The sequence below is a fragment of the Oncorhynchus gorbuscha genome, linkage group LG03, assembly GCF_021184085.1.
Source record: "Oncorhynchus gorbuscha isolate QuinsamMale2020 ecotype Even-year linkage group LG03, OgorEven_v1.0, whole genome shotgun sequence".
NCBI lineage: Eukaryota > Metazoa > Chordata > Actinopteri > Salmoniformes > Salmonidae > Oncorhynchus > Oncorhynchus gorbuscha.
The window spans coordinates 72,673,788-72,696,509 of NC_060175.1; the positions used below are offsets into that span (position 1 = coordinate 72,673,788).

Consider the following 22,722-nt stretch of genomic DNA (forward strand, 5'->3'; position numbering starts at 1 on the left):
AAGTCTCCAACTTCAGAGATTTTTGCAATTCGTTCCAGTCACAGAATTCTGAAATAAAGAAAAACCCATGAATGAGTAGGTGTGTCCAAACTTTTTACTGGTACCCCTATATATATTTTGATCTATCTACTTATAGATATATTTCTTTGAGGGGGTGGGGACCCCGGCGCCCCCGACAGTTTGGGAACCACTGCCCTAGCTAAGCTCACTTTTCCCTCACCGCCAACATTAAGCTTTTATCCACAATTCTAGGTCCTTTCCCAAGATCAACATTTGAAATGTGTTAATTACCCCACCGGCATAGAGAACATGGCCTTAGTGACCCAGTAACATATATGAATTTCATAATGGGTCACTGTAAGGCCATGTCTTTGTGATTTGTAGAACGATTACATTTAACAGCCAATGCTGTGGCGTGGACTGTACATATTTCTGCCTCCTGTTTCTGAATGACAGAGGGCTTTGCATAGGCATTTTTTTTGTGGGACAAAAAAAATATTCCTGGAATGTTTATTTTCCAGAACGGTATGGATCACTTTTGTTCCAGGTTCAGGTTTCTAAAATTAGAAAAAAAATCCAGAAAATCACATTGTAGGATTTTTTATTAATTTATTTGCAAATTATGGTGGAAAATAAGTATTTGGTCAATAACAAAAGTTTATCTCAATACTTTGTTATATACCCTTTGTTGGCAATGACAGAGGTCAAACGTTTTCTGTAAGTCTTCACAAGGTTTTCACACACTGTTGCTGGTATTTTGGCCCATTCCTCCATGCAGATCTCCTCTAGAGCAGTGATGTTTTGGGGCTGTTGCTGGGCGACAAGGACTTTCAACTCCCTCCAAAGATGTTCTATGTGGTTGAGATCTGGAGACTGGCTAGGCCACTCCAGGACCTTGAAATGCTTCTTACGAAACCACTACTTTGTTGCCCAGGCGGTGTGTTTGGGATCATTGTCATGTTGAAAGACCCAGCCACCTTTCATCTTCAATGCCCTTGCTGATGGAAGGAGGTTTTCACTCAAAATCTCACGATACATGGCCCCATTCATTCATTCCTTTACACGGATCAGTCGTCCTGGTCCCTTTGCAGAAAAACAGCCCCAAAGCATGTTTCCTCCACCCCCATGCTTCACAGTAGGTATGGTGTTCTTTGGATGCAACTCAGCATTCTTTGTCCTCCAAACACGACGAGTTGAGTTTTTACCAAAAAGTTATATTTTGGTTTCATCTGACCATATGACATTCTCCCAATCTTCTTTTGGATCATCCAAATGCTCTCTAGCAAACTTCAGACGGGCCTGGACATGTACTGGCTTAAGCAGGGGGACACGTCTGGCACTGCAGGATTTGAGTCCCTGGCGGCACAGTGTGTTACTGATGGTAGGCTTTGTTACCTTTGTCCCAGCTCTCTGCAGGTCATTCACTAGGTCCCCCTGTGTGGTTCTGGGATTTTTGCTCATCATTCTTGTGATCATTTTGACCCCACGGGGTGAAATCTTGCGTGGAGCCCCAGATCGAGGGAGATTATCAGTGGTCTTGTATGTCTTCCATTTCCTAATAATTGCTCCCACATTTGATTTCTTCAAACCAAGCTGCTTACCTATTGCAGATTCAGTCTTTCCAGCCTGGTGCAGGTCTACAATTTTGTTTCTGGTGTCCTTTGACCACTCTTTGGCCTTGGCCATAGTAGAGTTTGGAGTGTGACTGTTTGAGGTTGTGGACAGGTGTCTTTTATACTGAACAAGTTCAAACAGGTGCCATTAATACAGGTAACAAGTGGAAGACAGTGAAGCCTCTTAAAGAAGAAGTTACAGGTCTGTGAGAGCCAGAAATCTTGCTTGTTTGTAGGTGACCAAATACTTATTTTTCACCATCATTAGCAAATAAATTCATTAAAAATCCTACAATGTGATTTTCTGGGTTTTTTTTTCCTCATTTTGTCTGTCATAGTTGAAGTGTACCTATGATGAAAATCACAGGCCTCATCTTTTTAAGTGGGAGAACTTGCACAATTGGTGGCTGACTAAATACTTTTTTCCCCACTGTACAAATCCTATTGGAAATAAGTAGAGGGTGTTACATTTACAGTATGTGAGTCAAGGTGCAACCTAAACATGTAAACATCATTGGAAAGGAAAAGGCTCAACGCTCGCTTTACCATTACAAATTCTTCGTTTTATTAAGTAAGTTTATTTTCCTGTTTTCAGTTCTGTTCCCTGAACTGGTTCCATCCCCTGGTCTTGCATTAATAATGCAGTATTTTAGTCTGTGTTATTGTGTAAGGCCCCACTGTTATAAAATGATAACCGATTCGTCATATCATTCCAAACAGTTTTTTTTCTCCCATTATTTTCTGATTAATCAAAGTACTTAGAACATATTCTAAGTCTTCAACCATTCCTCATCTTCTACCATTGCTCATTATTGCATCATATCATCCTTTTACTGACCATTACAAGGCCAGCCACTTCATTTTTCAGATGCACTTAATTCCTCCATCACTGTTATCTTTTGTGTCTCCTCTACTGCCCACCATTCCACTATCTCGCTCTCCAATGTCCAGTATTGACCATTCACACAAAGACGACATGCTTTGTGGGTGCTGCCCGAGAACCTATAGGTACTGTTGCACAGATACTAACATCTGCACTGCAAGTATTTAAGTCTCTATATACCTGTCCTTACTTTCCTATCTGTTCTTATATTTTCCCAATTTTGACACATGTTCAGCTGAGTAGAAGAAGCACATGACTAACTGACCCTTTTTAATCCCCCTCAGCTATTGAGAATCAGTCAACTGTAACATTAAATTATCCACATAGCATATAGACATTCACTTTTTCTTTGAAGTAAAAAACGGAATATTTTCTGCACATTTACCTGAACAGCTTCCTAGAAAATACAGATACAGTTTTTTGTGACAGAGCATTGATTTGTTGTTTCTCTTATGCAGTTTTTTCCCCCCGCTTTTTGCTTAGTCATCCCTTTGACAACGTTTGTTGAAAAGCAAGAAAACAACATGCCTTTTACGTTGGTATCTAACAAGCATTTCCTTTGAAATGATTCCCACATACAGTACAGTGGGAGACATGATGGTTAACCCTGTCTGCATGACCTGATTACTTTTTGCATAGAGATGACAACCCTTCTTTTTCTTTTTGAGGCCTATCACTGTGCTTCCCATGCATGCTTGCTTGTTGCTTCTGCTGCTTGCCTGAACGAATGCTCGACTATGTGCACACGGAAAAGGCTCCTTCCGCTGTAGGACATTGCCTCATTTTAAGTTACCGTAAGAGGTAAGACCTTTAATCGCACAGACATATCTCAGACATCACACTATGCTCGCATCACATTACTACTTTATGTATAAGCAGGTATAGATATACAGTAAGTGGCTCCATGTTAACATGCTATATTTATGAGTGAGAATAGCCAACATAGTCAAGCCCACATGATTACTAGTTGACTAAAATGTATTCTTGATTAATTTACTGCTTGTTGACACATTGACACTGCCAAGCTATTTTAGTTTCCCTACCCATATGATACTTGAACTAGACATAATGAACACAGCCTAGACAATATGTCTAAAGTAACTCTTGTTCGACACAGCCCTATATTGCTCTTATACTGCGCAGTATGCACATGAGTCATATCACCATGGGAACTCAAACCCACATGGATTGTCCTTACATCACAGCAAAAGATGCATCATCCATACATATCTATCTCCCTCTCACGCCGTTCTGTATTTCCTTCACCGGGCCCTGTAGCCGGAAGCCTAGCCTAAAGGACAAGGTGCATCCTAGTCCTTCCAAGATGGCTGGGGCCACAGGGAGGTCCCAGTCCCCTGGGCCTGAAGACGGGGCAGAGGGAGGGCCGAGCTGGAGCTTCGCTGACAGGGCCCAAGGGGCCATGCATGCTTTCCGTGCCAGGGGCAGCACCTCGCGCCAAAACTCAGAGGGTGAGGAGATTCTAAATCTGCACCACTGGTTATATGACTAGCATTCTGTGTGATTAGCTCATCTTCTTTAGATAATAACAATACTGTAATATTTTTATATAGACATTACACTGTTGCAAAGTAGGCTATGAAGTACAGTACACTGCCAGATATGCAAAAGACAAAGAAAACAGTGCATATGCTCACAATGGTATAACACATTCTTCGGATGATAGTCCAAGGAGTTGGACCTAATTAGCTTGGCAGATACCAAATATAATGCTAGGCAAGAAAATATATAGTCAAATACCTTATTATCTTCTTGACAACATATTTTCAAATATAATGCAAGTCAAGAAGATAATAAGCTATCTTCTTGACCAGTATTATATTTGAAAATACGTTATCTGCCTAGCTAATTAGGCCTAACCCCTAGATCAATCGTCCAATGAATGTGTTTAACCATTGTGAGCAAGTGAACCTGTGAATTTGATTTGCTAACATTCTTTGACAAGCGCTAGCGTTCTGTTGGACAAGCTACTACCTGCCTACCATTCTGTTTGACTAGACATGTACCTAAATACATTCTGTGAAACTAGTTGTCTACATGACTAGCATTTCTGTTTGACTATTCATCTAACTGAATACTATTCTGTAAAACTAGTTGTCTACATCAGGGTATCCTAAACTCTGTCCTGGGGCCCTCCCCTGGGTGCATGTTTTTTTTCTTCCCCTAGCACTACACAGCGGATTCAAATATCCAACTCCTCATCCAGCTTTGATGATTTGAATCAGCTGTGTAGTGCTAGGGGAAAAAACGAAACGTGGAATGAGTTTGGGAATCCCTGGTCTACATGACAAGATCTCTGTTTGACCAGCCATCTAACTGAATACTATTCTGTAAAAATAGTTGTCTTACATGACTAGCATTCTGTTTGATTAGACATCTAATGGAATACCAATTTGCTTATCTTTGTCTACCTGACTAGCATTCTGTTTGACCAGCTGTCTACCTGACAATCATTCTAGCTACTTGACTAGCATTTTGACTTTAACTATCTGCCTGAGAGGCATACTGTTTTCTATCTACGGTATTGGACTAGCATTCTGTTTGACCAGCTGTCTACCTGACAATCATTCTAGCTACTTGACTAGCATTTTGACTTTAACTATCTGCCTGAGAGGCATACTGTTTTCTATCTACGGTATTGGACTAGCATTCTGTTTGACTAGCTAATGTATACCTGGCTAGCATTCTGTTTGACTAGCTACTGTATACCTGGCTAGCATTCTGTTTGACTAGCTACTGTATACCTGGCTAGCATTCTGTTTGACTAGCTACTGTATACCTGGCTAGCAATCTGTTTGACTAGCTACTGTATACCTGGCTAGCATTCTGTTTGACTAGCTACTGTATACCTGGCTAGCAATCTGTTTGACTAGCTACTGTATACCTGGCTAGCAATCTGTTTGACTAGCTACTGTATACCTGGCTAGCAATCTGTTTGACTAGCTACTGTATACCTGGCTAGCATTCTGTTTGACTAGCTACTGTATACCTGGCTAGCAATCTGTTTGACTAGCTACTGTATACCTGGCTAGCAATCTGTTTGACTAGCTACTGTATACCTGGCTAGCAATCTGTTTGACTAGCTACTGTATACCTGGCTAGCATTCTGTTTGACTAGCTACTGTATACCTGGCTAGCAATCTGTTTGACTAGCTACTGTATACCTGGCTAGCAATCTGTTTGACTAGCTACTGTATACCTGGCTAGCATTCTGTTGAACTACTATTGTATGTACCTGTACAGCTTTCAGGTTGTCTAGCTACCTCCCGAGCTAGACATCAGTTTGACTATCTATCTGACTAGCATTCTGTTTGACTATAGTTATCTACTGGACAACCTTCTGTTGTCGTTAGCTCTACTGTATGTCCTCAACTTGGAGTTCAGAGGATGTGCAAGGACGTTTTACTCTGTGGCCCCATGCCAGCTGTCACCCAGCGTGCCAACTGTAGTCTTTAAGGGATGTGCCAATGGCACTTCATTAAAGTGATACTCCTAGAACTTTTGTATAATTTCAGCCAGTAGTTTTGAAAGTAGTGCTCACAAGCCAAAAATGGTTCCCTGAAAATTGTGCACAATTGTGTACTACGTCATCCATTTTGTATGATATGTTACATCCTGCATGTATGATATGTTACTTGTTGCAATTCGTGTGATAGTTTACTAATTTCAATTCATTCAGTAAGTACTTAAGATCCCAGCATGCATCTTTAATTACGGTCTAGTGTCTGGAAGATGCACTAATGTTGCAGTCAGACAATGCAGATGGGAAGCAGAGTAAGGTTGCAAGTAAGGTTGCCAATGTCAATGCCCGTTCGTCGGTGGTTGGTCAATGATACTACTCCTAGAAGTGGGAACTATGGACAGGATTCTTCAATGAAGTGATTGTTGTCATTCAATGAGAGACGACTTGTTGTCTTGCAATGTTTTTCACATGAGAAATACTACACCAAACAACTTAAGCCTTATTTAAACAGGGTTTGTTTTACTGGGGGTGATTGGGTAATGTAAGTATGTGAATGAGCACAAACACCATCTGTAATTTTAGTCCTGTCCTAATCTGTCATGTCTTAATTTTTACATTTCCAGCCAGAATAACCAACTGTTATTTGGCGAACTGTAATGTCCTCTGGCAATACTATCCCTATGCGAATCGACATCCCTGTGTTTTGAGAGAAATCTCTGCGTTTGACAGGTGTTGATCACAGTTTGAGGAAGAAAACAATAAATTATTTGATAAATTGAACTATGCTGTGCATAGCCTATGTATACGCTTGAATTCGGAAGTTTACATACACCTTAGCCAAATATATTTAAACTCAGTTTTTCACAATTCCTGACATTTCATCCTAGTAAACATTCCCTGTCTTCGGTCAGTTAGGATCACCACTTTATTTTAAGAATGTGAGACGTTAGAATAATAGTAGAGAGTATGATTTATTTCAGCTTTTATTTCTTACATCGCATTCCCAGTGGGTCAGAAGTTTACATACACTCAATTACTATTTGGTAGCATTGCCTTTAAATTGTTTAACTTGGGTCAAACATTTTGGGTAGCCTTCCACCACCTTCCCACAATAAGTTGGGTGAATTTTGGCCCATTCAGGTTTGTAGGCCTCCTTGCTCGCACACACTTTTTCAGTTATACGCACACATTTTCTATAGGATTGAGGTCATGGCTTTGTAATGGCACTCCAATACCTTGACATTGTTGTCCTTAAGCCATTTTGCCACAACTTTGGAAGTATGCTTGGGGTCATTGTCCATTTGGAAGACCCATTTGTGACCAAGCTTTAATTTCCTGACTGATGTCTTGAGATGTTGCTTCAATACATCCACGTAGTTATCCCTCTTCATGATGCTATCTATTTTGTGAGGTGCACCAGTCCCTCCTGCAGCAAAGCACCCCCACAACATGATGCTGCCACACCCGTGCTTCATGGTTGGGATGGTGTTCTTCGGCTTGCATTATCATTATGGCCAAACAGTTCTTTTTTTGTTTCATCAGACCAGAGGACATTTCTCCAAAAAGTACCATATTTTTTTCCCATTTGCAGTTGCACACTGTAGTCTGGCTTTTTTATGGCGGTTTTGGAGCAGTGGCTTCTTCCTTGCTGAGCGGCCTTTCAGGTTATGTTGATATAGGACTCGTTTTACTGTGGATATAGATACCTTTGTACCTGTGAAGATGCTGGAGGAAACAAGGTCCTTTGCTATTGTTCTGGGATTGATTTGCACTTTCCGCACCAAAGTACGCTCATCTCTAGGAGACAGAGCACGTCTCCTTCCTGGGCGATATGACGGCTGCATGGTCCCGTAGTGTTTATGCTTGCGTACTATTGTTTGTACAGATGAACGTGGTACCTTCAGGCATTTGGAAATTGCTCCCAAGGATGAACCAGACTCGTGGAGGTCTACAATTCTTTTTCTGAGGTTGGTTGGCTGATTTCTTTTGATTTTCCCATGTCAAGCAGAGGCACTGAGTTTGAAGGTAGGCCTTGAAATACATCCACAGGTACACCACCAATTGACTTAAATGATGTTAAATAGCCATGACATAATTGTCTGGAATTTTCCAAGCTGTTTAAAGGCACAGTCAACTTGGTGTATGTAACACCCTAGACCCACTCCAATTTGCTTACCGCCCCAACAGACGACTCAATCGCAACCACACTGCACACTGCCCTAACCCATCTGGACAAGAGGAATACCTATGTGAGAATGCTGTTCATCAACTACAGCTCAGCATTTAACACTATAGTACCCTCCAAACTCGACCCTGGGTCTCGACCACGCCCAGTGCAACTGGGTACTGGACTTCCTCACGGGCCGCCCCCAGGTGGTGAGGGTAGGTGACAACATCTCCACCCCGCTGATCCTCAACACTGGGGCAACACAAGGGTGCATTCTGAGCCCTCTCCTGTACTCCCTGTTCACCCACGACTGCGTGGCCATGCACGCCTCCAACCCAATCATCAAGTTTGCGGACAACACTACAGTGGTATGCTTGATTACCAACAACGATGAAACGGCCTACAGGGAGGAGGTGAGGGCCCTCGGAGTGTGGTGTCAGGAAAACAACCTCACACTCAACGTCAACAAAACAAAGGAGATGATTGTGGACTTCAGGAAACAGCAGAGGGAGCACCCCCTATCCACATCGATGGGACAGTAGTGGAGAGGGTAGTAAGTTTTAAGTTCCTCGGCATACACATCACGGACAAACTGAATTGGTCCACCCACACAGACAGCATCGTGAAGAAGGCGCAGCAGGACCTCAGGAGGCTGAAGAAATTTGGCTTGTCACCAAAAGCACTCACAAACTTCTACAGATGCACAATCGAGAGCATCCTGTCGGGCTGTATAACCGCCTGGTACGGCAACTGCTCCGCCCACAACCGTAAGGCTCTCCAGAGGGTAGTGAGTTCTGTACAACGCATCACCGGGGCCAAACTACCTGACCTCTAGGACACCTACACCATCCGATGTCACAGGAAGGCCAAAAAGATTATCAAGGACAACAACCACCCGAGCCACTGCCTGTTCACCCTGCTATCATCCAGAAGGCGAGGTCAGTACAGGTGCATCAAAGCACGGACCGAGAGACTGAAAAACAGCTATCTCAAGGCCATCAGAATGTTAAACAGCCACCACTAACATTGAGTGGCTGCCGCCAACATACTGACTCAACTCCAGCCACTTTAATAATGGAAATTCATGAAGATTGATGTAAAAAATGTATCACTAGCCACTTTAAACAATGACACTTCATATAATGTTTACATACCCTACATTACTCATCTCATATGTATATGTACTAGATGGCAAAGCAGTATTCAACTGACCTAAACCATTGGAAAGTTCACTTTTTCAGCCTTAAAACACATCTCAAGTGCAAGTTCACTGTTTAGCTCATCTGAAGAAGAGCTAGAGAATTTAGGATGTCTGCTGCGGATCAGAAGAATATCGTAATGATTAAAATCACACTTCCTCAATTCAAATTTTATGGTGACACTATACCAAATACGGTTGGGTATGGTTTCGAAACTTGGAAACATTGCTCCTGTTATTAGTGTAGCGACGTTATCGCCTGGACTTGTTGAAATATCTTCACACCGAGAAAAAAACCTCCAGTCTTCTGACATAACTTTCAATTTATTAAAAATGAAGAATTACAGGGACTCGTCTAACTTTTCACACCACTCAGGCCGACACTTGGCTCCTGATGAACAGTTACTTTGCTGACGTTGCTTCCAGTAGCAGTTTGGAACTCTGTAGTGAGTGTTGCAACCGAGGACAGATGATTTTTACGTGCTTCAGCTCTCGCCTATCTCGTTCTGTGAACTTGTGTGACCTACCACTTCGCTGCTGAGCCATTGATGCTCCTAGACATTTCCACTTCACAATATAACAGCACTTACAGTTGACCTTGGGCAGCTCTAGCAGGGCAGAAATTTGACGAACTGCCGCGTTGAAAGTCAGTGAGCTCTTCAGTAAGGCCCAGTGAGCTCTTCAGAAAGGCCATTCTACTGTCAATGTTTGGCTGTGGAGATTGCATGGCTGTGTGCTTTATTTTATACACCTGTCAGCATCAGGTGTGGCTGAGCTAGCTGAATCCACTCATTTGAAGAGGTGTCCACATACTTTTATGTATATATGTATATATATGTATGTATGTATATATATGTGTATATATTACCAGTCAAAAGTGTGGACACCTACTCATTCGAGGGATTTTCTTTATTTTTACTATTTTCTACATTGTAGAATAATAATGAAGACGCAAACTATTAAATGATATATATGGAATAATGTAGTAAACGAAAAAGTGTTAAACAAATCAAAATATATTTTAGATTCTTCTAAGTAGCCACCCTTTGCCTTGATGACATGTTTGAACACTCTTGGCATTCTCTCAACCAGCTTCACCTGGAATGCTCTTCCAACAGTCTTGGAGTTTCCACATATGCTGAACACTTTTTGGCCACTTTTCCTTCGCTCTGCAATCCAACTCATCCTAAACCATCTCAATTGGTTCAGGTCCGGTGATTGTGAAGTCCAGGTCATCTGATGCAGCACTCAATCACTCTCCTTCTTGGTCAAATAGCCCTTACATGCCTGGAGGTATGTTGGGGAATTGTCCTGCTGAAAAACAAATGATAGTCCCACTAAGCACAAACCAGATGATGGGATGTTGTATCGCTGGAGAATGCTGTGGTAGCTATGCTGGTTAAGTGTGCCTTGAACTCTAAATAAATCACAGACAGTTTTACCAGCCAAGCACTCCCACACCCTCATACCACCTCCTCCATGCTTCACGGTGGGAACCACACATGCGGAGATCATCCGTTCACCTACTCTGCATCTCACAAAGACACTGCTTGTTGGAACCAAACATCTCAAATTTGGACTCATCAGACCAATGGACCGATTGTCTAATGTCCATTGTTCATGTTTCTTGTCCCAAGCAAGTCTTTTCTTATTATTGATTGTTTCTTAGCAGCAATTCGACATTGAATCACGTAGTCTCCTGTTGCGATTGTGATAGAAACATTGCGTATTTACCTCATTTGTTTGATATTAATAGTTAGCAATTAATACTTAACAAATGGGAAGATGTTTCGATTCTGTTTTAATTCTATGTTTCTGTAAAGGGATGGTTTCCACTCTAGCTTCCTGCTGTTAGTCTGGGCATATGGTCAAGGAAATGGGTTTTGCTAGAGATATCTTGAGCTGACAATGACTTGGTGATTAAAAACCTAAAGTTGGAATTTCATAGACTTTGTGGTGTGTGTGACACGAGATGGAGATCGTGCGAATGAGTATATAACAATCTCTCATTGTCTCATCTTCCTGGCATCTGGGAAACTAAGCCGGGTTGGGGGTAAAACAACATCCCGTGTAGATAACCAAGGTGGCTTATGGGAGTACTGTAACCAGCGCTGTCCAAGCATTTTTAGGTCCTATATATCATCTGTTTATTCGTTATTAGTTAAGCACTCGGCAACACACTTCGGAGTGTGGGGTGGACGGTTTCATTATTGCAATAATTAATCGATATTGAATAAAGATGATTGTTTGAAGAAATGACAGTGTCTCACTTTCATGGAATATTTCATGGCAAGATGTGTCTGTTGCTTGAAGCATTTATTTGGGCTGCAATCTGAAGTGCAGTTAACTCTAATGAACTTATCCTCTGCAGCAGATGTAACTCTGGGTCTTCCTCATGAGAGCCAGTTTCATCATAATGCTTGATGGTTTTTGCGACTGCACTTGAAGAAACTTTCAAAGTTCTTGAAATGTTCTGTATTGACTGACCTTCATGTCTAAAGTACTGATGGACTGTTGTTTCTCTTTGCATATTTGAACTATTCTTGCCATAATATGGACTTAGTCTTTTACCAAATAGGGCTACCTACTGTATACCACCCCTACCTTGTCACAACGCAAGTGATTGGCTCAAACGCATTTATAAGGAAATAAATTCCACAAATGAACTTTTAACAAGGCACACCTGTTAATTGAAATGCATTTCAGGTGACTAGCTCATGAAGCTGGTTGAGAGAATGCCAACAGTGTTCAAAGCTGTCATCAAGGCAATTGGTGGCTACTTTGAAGAATCTCAAATCTAAAATATGTTTTGCTTTGTTTAACACCTTCTTGGTTACTACATGATTCCATATGTGTTATTTCATAGTTTTGATGCCTTCACTATTATTCTAGAAAGTTTTTAAAAAATTAAGAAAAACCCTGGAATGAGTAGGAATGTCCAAACCTTTGACTGGTACTGTATATATTGAATGACCAAGCTGATCCTCATGAGTTGTGTTTGTTCTCCTCTGCGGCATGCACGTTTAAAGTGCTGATTGAAATGCAGGATGAAGACTTTGGACTGAAGAGTTCTCCAGGTTAGATACAGCCCTGGCCTTAGTATTTACTAGCTAACTGATATTTATGATGAGAACATTCTACATCAGTCTCTTAATCAAATGACGAGTTGTAACTCACATCTTAACACTTAGATTGCATCGCTTCTTTTCACATTATGCCTATGCATTGTATGATACTACAGACCTATCATTGAAACAATGTCATAGTGAAGATTTTTATTGGCTTAACATTCGCCGTCTTACGACTTTCCTTCATGTACTGTACCCATACATGAGAATTTACTGAGGATTCCATACGTGGGTTCACCTGTGTTGTTTTGGCATTGTTTTATAAAATGCCTTTCATTTTGTTTATGCCATTATTGTATATCTCTCCTCTCCTTTTCTTTGCAGCAATTGAGGGGTTAATAAGTAAGAACTAATTATGTTTTATTGGTTGGCTGTAGGGAAGAAGCAAAAGCACAGCGCATTTGTTTGTATACACGTTTACATATTACAGTACGCCTGGAAACCATGCATGTCCAAATTGGCTGAACTTTGCCAACTTAAATCCTCTGTCCATAGGAATTCTTGCTATGCTACAGTTGTTATGACTGCTTATGACAACTCATAAGTCAATTATCATCGAGTTAAGTTTCCTGTATGACAGAGGGTTCAAGTTAAGTGTTACCAACAAGTATAACCTAGAGATAACTTGTAAATAATTCTAAAAGCAGTGCGGTCAGCTTGTTCCTGATTTTAACATGCATGAAGAAACCTTAATTTCATCTCCTCATTTTTTCCTGAACCCTTTTAACAATGTACTCTATCCAAATATAGACCAGCATGTGCTGTAATCAGTATGCACTACAGTACAGACCAACACCAAAAGGACTTAAATAGCCTGATTGTTAGCCTAGTTAGCTTGAAATGTCTATTGAGATGACTAGAGAGCCTGTTTTGCTAGCAGTGAAACGTAATGCATGGCTGTGGAGTCATTGGTGGTGGACGGAGGGGACCTCATCAGAAAGCATTCTTGACTTGAACTGCCTCTGTTCGGTAGTAGATCCCTCAATTCCTGCATTCAGTCTTTTTGTTGTTGTTTCACAAATCAATACCGTTGAATTCCACCAATGCTATGGTATGCTAACAGTGCCAACATTCCACACTGGCTTGGAAGCTCTGAACTGCACTGTTGATGCTAACGGCTATGCACCAACTTTGCTTAAGAATTAATCTGGACACAATAACGGTGTTACAGTATGTATGGGAGCCGGTGGTTGAAGCTTTGACATTGTGGTTGATGTGGTGTCCTTGTCTTTGCTCCATAGAGGCTTGCCTCCCCGGGGAGGACGTTGGGGATGATAAGAACTGCAACTGCGAATTCCTTCAAGATTTATCTCCTGGGTTGAAGGTCACAATTAGGGCAATAATGTAAGAGAGGATTTATATTCACTTCATACCAGAAGAACCCAGTGTCTTGTGCAGAAACTAGCACTTTAGAAATGAGTTCCTCTGATTTTTAAAGGCAGTTGGCCTGTTTATGAACATGCACACAGTATAATTTGATTAATACATTTGATAGAAAATCTGATTCTATTCTTCTGAATGATTACCATACTAAAGTGTGTCAACAGCTGCTTTTGTTTTGAAAAAGGCATATTTCTGTTTTCTTTTTCCTAAATGTCTGCTTCAGCATCATGAGGTTTCTGGTGTCAAAGAGGAGGTTTAAGGAGAGCCTACGGCCATACGACGTGATGGATGTGATAGAGCAGTACTCCGCAGGCCACTTGGACATGCTGAGTCGGATTAAGCAACTACAGTCCAGGCAAGACCCCCCCCCATTCTTCCATTCACCAATCGCCACACACCCTTTCCCAGCATAGCTCACATCTATTGTACCTCAAAACAGACTTGTGTTCGAACAGTAATTATTTTGTTCTTAATAATAGCTTAGCTGTGTTTGTTTGAGCATGTCTGGCACAATAGGATCAATGTGCAAACCCACCCATCTGGCACGGAAGGTTTGCTCAATAAACACTCAAAGTATTAGAAAGTAAACTAAAATACTATTTAGGATGGGGGGGGGTAGAATAAAAAAGTATTATACTATTTGAACCTCAAACATGGACAGACCCACCAGGTTTTTCATCAGTAGACACACATTGACAGCTGCCACTCTTCACCTCGGCAATTCAATTACCAGCCCTGGAGTGCCAAAGTTCTGCTAGGAGTATTTCTAGCCTGGTAGTTAAATGATACATAATTGTCATTGATTGGCCAGACACATTACGTACCTCGTGTCCCAGGTCTGAATTAGTCCTTGATTAGAAGGAAAAAATGGAAGGCTGCGCTACCAAAGGTAACCACCCCCCCCCATTATGTTCTGCACATATGTTTCTTCACCTCTACTTTACGCACAGATGTGTGTGCTCACCCTCCCCATCACTTTAGATTTTCCATTTTACTCACCGTCAATTGTGAATGATAATTCTTCCAGTTTTACCAGTGAAATGTCCATGCAGCTTCTGCATGCCAACCCTTTGATCTCAATCAATTTCATGGGAATATGCATTTTGGTGTTTTTCTTGAATGATACAGGCCTAAGCTCCAGTGTTTTTGTATTATGTACAGTGAAATAATTTAACAAACTGTAGCCTACCTGTGTTTAATCCAAGCACATACTGTATATTGCCTAGTGGGACATGCTGCGCAAAATGTTTAAAAAAGAATCATCCTAAAATCTCACAAGAAATGAGGTGGTGTTTTTTGTCTTACAGTAACATTATGCTATTATATTCAGTTCTGTTATGTCAAATACTAATGAATAATTATGTGATCATGCAGACATTGATTCTGCTTTGATCTAACTTAATTGAACCAAGCACCATTCTCAATTCAGCATTGAAATTCGGCAGTGTATCCTCTAGGCAGCCGTACAAATCCTGCTCATGCGCAGAAGCTTCAGTTGTTTATCTATCGAAAAAGAGGCGTCCAGAAAATGCTGCAACGCATCCACTCTGAAAAGGGAAAGCAGAAATGTTTTGCTCTTCTTGGACCGTAATTGAATAGCCCTGCCTTAATTGTCCAGGCTTATTCAGTCTGGTGGACTATTGCAGATAGAAATGTAGAGCATAGATTTGACACGGTTTTGTCACTGTATACTTTGTTGTGTCACTGGACACATGCATGTTGTGATAATCACTAAACTAACATCCACCCCTATGTGCTATGCCTTCCTCTGGCACGTATACCGATGACGGACACTTGAACAGTATTTAACAAGTCAAGGGAAATGTCGATTTCATATATTTTTCTCCCTCAAATAACTAGCACATCTGTTTTGATTAGATGTACATATGTGTTGGACATGTATCATCTATTCCAACAATGAAACTGTAGGCCTGTGTTAAAACAGCAACCAATATTTCATAGCTAACATGGTTCTTTATTTCTCTCGACAACCCAGTCACACAGCTGTGAGAAAGTAACAAATGTTAGATCTATGTTTGACATAAATAACCATGGTAGCTGCAAAGTGTTTGAGAAGCTAATATATTTGGACTTATTTGTCCATGTATTTGGTCAGATTCCCATGTGTTGCTTCATTCTGCGTTGCGCTCACATCTTCTCTATGTGCCCTGCCAGGGTAGATATGATTGTGTGGCCTCCTGGCCAATCTCCTCCTCGCCATAAGAAGTCTACAGAAGGTCCTAGGTTAAGTCACAGGACTGCACTTTTCCTATACGCAAATTACTGTAGAACGTAAGGAAATTCTTATGTCATGCTGACATAAAGGCTGCATAATGCGCATTAGCCACAAGATTGATAAAATGCCTGTCCTAATTTGTAACGATGGCAGATATGGCACTAAATTGTGCCATAATTGTGTAGTAGGTTATCATGTCCCGGTATGACCGGTATTAGGTCACTCTGCTACACGTCTTTACATCAATTGGGGCTCTAGTAAAGTGCCATCAAATGTATTTATTTAGATGAATAACAACCCTTTTGTAACTCCGGCTACTTGACAGGTCATTGTATCACTCCAACGAAAGCCCGATAGACCGAACCATGTCTTTAGACAATCGACATTTGAGTGGATTTGCAGTTTAGTAAGACACACAAAAAAAAACCAGAAGTAGTAGATTGAACAATCTCTCACGCTCTTCTTTCGTGACGTTTGTGGATATTGTTGTGGGGGAAATGTTGCTCCTAGTTTATAGTGATAGTGGTAACACTTTACTTAAAGCATCCGGGCAAAATGCATTATGATGCCATTACAATGTATTGTACGACTTGTCATGAGCAAGTATGACCCTACCCTTTATAATATCTTACTGTATTCATCTCATAAAGATACGGACTAAATGAGAGCCTGTTTGAGACAGTTTACGTGTTTATCCATAAAGAGACATAACATATTACAAACCTTGATATAAGACATCATCAAAGGCTTGAACATGCTTTAAACAAGTTATAAAGCATTATACCTGGATGCTTCAATAGTGTTCATGTGATAGCAATACAGTTATATAGATCTTTTCATTCTGAATGTCATCAAGAAGTGAATCAGCAGGGCATTTTTTAAAGTTTAAAATGGTCGCTGAATTGCTCATTTCATGGCCTTCAATATGTTATTTCCATTGGAAATCAGTGTCTCATTCTTTCTGAAGAAAAGGCCAATAGCACACACGCTCAGGCAATGGGCTGAGTCATGTAGCCTTACACAACAGGGATTTGACAAGGCTGCTTTTGTATCGGAGAAAGAGGGAGAGCTCCCCTGTTAGGAAGCTGTGGAAATGAAGCCTGAAACATAATGAAGCATGCCACGTTGTCTCCTCATTTTCATAGTTGTCGTTTTTTCCCATCAATAATTGTTGAGGCCTGGAACTCACCATTTTCAGCGTCCAAAGATCATTCTTCAGCACCAATTCCATATGCACTCTAAAAAGACCGATCTCTAACTTCACCGACATGATTCTCGTTTTGTCTTACCTTTCTAATTTTATACACCTGCTTCACTAATCCAGAGGGGGAAACGTAATTTAAATTGTGAAGTTAGTCTACTCTATCATGTTTCCTTTTGCTAAAAACACATCTCTTTGACTCTCTGAATCAAAGCAATAGCTTTATCCTTGATATCACTTTCTCTAAATGCCAGAGTGGACCAGATTGTTGGTAAAGGTCCTCCAGATAAAGGTGCCAAAGGTGGCGGTGACGGGGAGAAAGAGGAGGTGGACCCCAGCATGATGGGACGTATGATGAAAGTGGAGAAACGGGTAAGCCATGTGTTCTTCTGACCTTATCTCAGCCTCTCTGTCCTAAACAGTCCCGGCTCTTGGTAGAAATGCCCTTAGAGACGAAACACACCTTGTCAACGAACAGTTAGAAGCAGGGGGGTGGCCGTTCTGACACCTGTCGCCTCTGACCGGAACATCGGCCATCATTTTGTGTTCATTTTCCTGACAATGCAACATGTTGAATCGCCACAGTTTGTCGACAACCAGCAGGTGATTCTAACCTGCTGCTTTTAGCCATTCATCTCTGTGGTGTGTAATCTGATCTAGGATCTAGGATCAGATTACCCTCCCCTCCCCAAAGCAGGTGATTCTAACCCATTGCTTTTAGCCGTTCATCTTTGTGGTTTCTAATCTGATTACCCTCCCCAAATCCTAACCCAAACCGTTTGGGTGTGAAAGGTTCAACTGACCTCAGATCAGTGTCTATGGGCAGTGCCGTGCTACACTACACATGCAGAGATTCTATGGGACTCTCTCTCTTTCTGCAGGTGGGCTCCATGGACAGAAAGCTGGATTTCCTGGTCAACGTGTACGTACAGCGCATGGGCATCCCGCGCTCTGAGACAGAGGCCTATTTCAACTCCAAGGAAGCCTACCCTGCACCCCCTTACATTAGCCCCGAGGATTGCAAGGAGGAGAAGCAGGAGGAGGAAAAGACGGTGAAAGAGGAGGAGAAGAAGGAGAAGAGCTGCTCCGCTGCCGAGGTCCTCCGCTCCGTGGAGAGGAAGAAGTGCTCCCCGGAGCCCAGGTCTTTGGGCACGCCCTCCGGCAGCCGCAGCCGCCCCTGCACCTCCTGGGAGCACCAGCTGCAGCACCCTCTCAGCCAGCCCGCCTGGAACAGCAGTGTGGCCAACAGCCCCTCACCTATAGGGGGGGGCAGCGGAGAGCACTCCCCCTCTCTGTTCCGCCTGCCACCCCCTCCCCCACCCATCCACGAGCGCTCATCCTCCGGGGCAGGAGGGAGCAGTAGCCGGGAGGGCTCCTCCCAGGGCAGGAAGCGCAACAGGAGGCAGAGGCGTCAGCCAGACGTGGCCCCGCTGCCCACCGCGGAGAGTGACACGTCCCTGTCCATCCCATCAGTGGACCACGAGGAGCTGGAGCGCTCCTTCAGTGGGTTCAGCATCTCCCAGGCCAAGGAGGACTTCTTTGGGGCGTCGTTCTTCAATGGGGTGGCTGCAGAGACAGGGGCATCTCTCTGCGCCAGGATTAGACCCTTCATTGCTGAGGGTGAATCAGACACAGACTCTGACCTGTACACCCCTGGCGGCCCCTCGCCCCTCTCCCTCAGCGGTGAGGGGGCAGGGGGGTATGGAGACAGAATCTGGCCACCTCTCAAGTAGGCTCAGTAGGATCAGAATAACTGGCCCCTCGTATGAGCTGGGATGGATTGAGATATGAGGGGAGGATCAAGAAGATTGCATATGTTAACGCTTGTCACTGAAACTTTCACAAACAAAAAATGGCCCAATTGAATCTGTCTTGTGTGATTGTATGTGTATGACCATTGAGGTATTCAGAGTTGTTTTAGGTAGAGTGTCCAATCACCCAAATGCTTGAGTTGATGCTTTTCATGTGAACTGAAGCCGATTTTAAGTTAAAAGATTAATATCTACTGCGCTTTCTGAACACTCAGTGATTTCTCTGGACCAAAAAATGTGGGGGGGATATTAGAAGATATGTCGATACAGTAGCCCATCAGTCGGCTATACCTACAGTACAAGTCACCTACTGTATGTTTAGGTTATGCTGAGCCTTCGAAAACGATCACTGCCTTGTTGGTTTTATTCCAGTATGACACGATTTTATTAGAATTTAATTGTTGCATTAGTATATGATTTAATCATGAATTTCTGCGGCAAATTCAGTATAATTCTAAAAGCCAAACTGTAATGTGCTGATGGGTTGTGTGCTGTGGTTTATGTCCTGTTGTCCTTGGTAGAAAACATTATCGCAAACAAATAGAGAATACTGTAGATGCAGCTGCACAACCCTTCTGAAGCGTATGGTCTTATTAAACACTGCGCTGACTCCTGGAAACGCATGCCTTAAATGAGTTCTGCAGAGTAATTACACAACGTACAGTTCTACACTCTTATTTAACCGCACGGTGACAGAGCGAGATGACAAGATTCACATGACATGATTTTTAAGAGGAGGAGTTGTAGAACTGAGACACAAGCTAGTAGGTAGGCTTTCTACCTTTTGAGTTTTCATCAATAATATCTTACTGGTGGTGTCTGTTTAAATATGTCAAGTCAATTTCTTAATTTAAAATAAAAGCTGCACGAAAATAATAATAAATGAAGTGCATGGCATGTACAACAGAATAGTTGCTTTAGATAGGATGTCTATGACTGTGGCAAGTAGGAACCAAACTGAATTACATTCCTCAACCATTTCCTCAACCATTCCACAGATGATCGAACAGGAAAATAAAACCAAGCAACATTGCACGATTGACTTCAACTTCAATATATACACTGCCGTTCAAAATTTTGGGGTCACTTAGAAATGTCCTTGTTTTTGAAAGAAAAGCACATTTTTTTGTCCATTTAAAATAACATCAAATTGATCAGAAATACAGTGTAGACTTTGTTAATGTTGTAAATGACTGTTGTAGCTGGAAACTGCAGATGTATTTGTATTTTTATGGATTATCTACATAGGTGTACAGAGGGCCATTATCAGCAACCATCACACCTGTGTTCCAATGGTTGTGTTAGCTAATCCATGTTTATAATTTTAAAAGGCTAGTTGATCATTAGAAAACCCTTTTGCAAAGCTGAAAACTGTTGTCCTGATTAGAGGCAATAAAACTGGGCTTCTTTAGACTAGTTGAGTATCTGGAGCATCAGCATTTATGGGTTCGATTACAGACTCAAAATGGCCAGAAACAAATAACTTTCTTCTGAAACTCGTCAGTCTATTCTTGTTCTGAGAAATTAAGGCTATTCCATGCGAGAAATTGCCAAGAAACTGAAGATCTCGTAAAATGATGTGTACTACTCCCTTCACAGAACAACGCAAACTGTCTCTAACCAGAATTGAAAGAGGATTTGGACAGCCCCGGTGCACAACTGAGCAAAAGGACAAGTACGTTAGAGTGTCTGGTTTGAGAAAGACGCCTCACAAGTCCTCAACTGGCAGCTACATTAAATAGTACCTCTGAAACACCCGTCTCAACGTCAACAGTGAAGAGACGACTCCAGGATGCTGGCCTTCTAGGCAGAGTTGAAAAGATAAAGCCTTATCTCAGACTGGCCAATAAAAATGGAATATTAAGGTTGGCAAAAGTACACACACTGGACAGAGGAACTCTGCCTACAAGGCCAGCATCCTGGAGTCGCCTCTTCACTGTTCACATTGAGACTGGTGTCAAAAAATGTGCAGTTTTTTTTCCAAAAACAAGATTTCTAAGTGACCCCAAACTTTTGAATGGTAGTGTATGTAATGGGGCTAAGAATTTGGAACATTTCTGTAAATGCAGTCTTGCTTGCAAATGTTTGTCTCTTTTCAGGCACATTATCAGATTCATTCAAAGAATATGCAGACTTTAGTAGTTGCTAGTTATAATTTCATGGCACTAAATGAGACCCGAAGAAAAGCATACATTTGAATGTAACCCCAATGCACTTTAACTCACACGTTTTCTATGTTGTTATTCAGTTTCATGTTCAGAATTCAAATGAAGAAAAGAGAGCAGAACTAGAAATGCAATTTAAAAAGAATAAGGTGAAAATAAGCAGTCAAGCATTGTCAATATGTTTAGTAGCATCAGAGGTCCATCATCAAAGCCTTAATTACTTTTCCCAACTGAGACATAAATGTTACTGTCAGAACCACCCATTTGCCTTTCCTGTCTATGCCATTACATGAAGCCAAAATACTGCAGTCTCAGAACCACCATACTAGGCACTGTTCACAACTAAAGATAAAAGAGCAATGTTATTTGTCCAAATATATGCTTGCCGGAATGTTAGAACCCAAAGAAATTACCACAGCTTTTACATCTGTAATATCTGTAGTTATGTACCTGCGTTGACAAAAATAAACGTTGTACATCACTGGGATTGTGTTGAGGAGGATTCTTTCAGTTTAAGGATGAGGGTCACCAATGACCATAGGTCGGAATCCAAACTGAATATTGCTCTGTTTCATTAGTTTCACTTCATAATGAAAATTGTTGTTTTCAATTCCTGGCTTCAACAAGCCATAGAACCAGAATGGTGTAATGATAACCAAACATCACTAGAGGGCGATCAAGTCCTCTAGTTGAGAAGCAGACCTGGATTCCATTTGTATTTTGGCCTTCTCTCCCCCATCAGTTCACGTTAAAATGTACACTTCATGTGAAGAACATGAGAATGTTATCTGACTGACAGTCATTTGAAGTGGGTGAAGGGGAAGCTGGTTAGTATGCTCCATCTGCACCACAATAATACATTTTTCTCCAGTGTGCACTTGTTCATTCCTTCCCACGTGTGAAAGCATTGGATTGGTGTCCAACATGGGACATTAGAGGGAGTTTCCACTATCTTTCTTATAGGTCCCACAGAGTCATTGTTTTTCCCAAGTAAACACAGCCTTGTAGTGACCGAAACATCACCTATAATCTTTTTACGCGGTTAAAATGCTCATAATTGTACCTTATTATCTCATCTCCATCTATCAGGAAGCCTGAAATAACAGGTTGAGTGGGCGGGGCACTTATATTCATGAGTTTACCTTGACTGACAGCTCTTTGAAATCGTTGTGGTCATTGCCAGGTAACTAGGTAAACAATTGGCCACATTATTGATTACTTGACCTCCAAGGCTAAATAGTATATTTGTGTTTGAATACCCATACTAACATACAATATACTACATACCAAATACGATTAGTTCATTTTAGTATAATGTAAACTTAACGCTATCGTTTCAGTTGAGCGTAGTTGAGCGTACCAGCACTTCACCTGTCTACTGGAAGTTGATGATGTTGCTATGCAACCTCTTGCTAGCTTGTTAGCATAAAAAATGACTATCCAGACATTTTACAAT

The 22,722-nt window shown here is 41.6% G+C and overlaps 1 protein-coding gene across 3 annotated transcripts in view; it reads left to right on the forward strand.

The window, feature by feature from the left end:
* Positions 1-20,290, forward strand: part of LOC124031858 (potassium voltage-gated channel subfamily KQT member 2-like) — a 44,093-nt gene extending 23,803 nt beyond the window's left edge. Inside the window, exons 11-17 of one of the 3 annotated variants that reach the window (XM_046343627.1) lie at positions 3,775-3,965; positions 12,372-12,419; positions 12,795-12,812; positions 13,712-13,814; positions 14,077-14,208; positions 17,545-17,662; positions 18,172-20,290. In XM_046343627.1, coding sequence (XP_046199583.1) covers positions 3,775-3,965; positions 12,372-12,419; positions 12,795-12,812; positions 13,712-13,814; positions 14,077-14,208; positions 17,545-17,662; positions 18,172-19,023 — 1,462 coding nt within the window. In that variant the 3' untranslated portion in view covers positions 19,024-20,290. The remainder of the gene's footprint in view (positions 1-3,774; positions 3,966-12,371; positions 12,420-12,794; positions 12,813-13,711; positions 13,815-14,076; positions 14,209-17,544; positions 17,663-18,171) is intronic. The other 2 variants (XM_046343628.1, XM_046343629.1) reach the window with 2 other exon arrangements.
* The last annotated feature ends 2,432 nt before the right edge of the window (positions 20,291-22,722 follow it).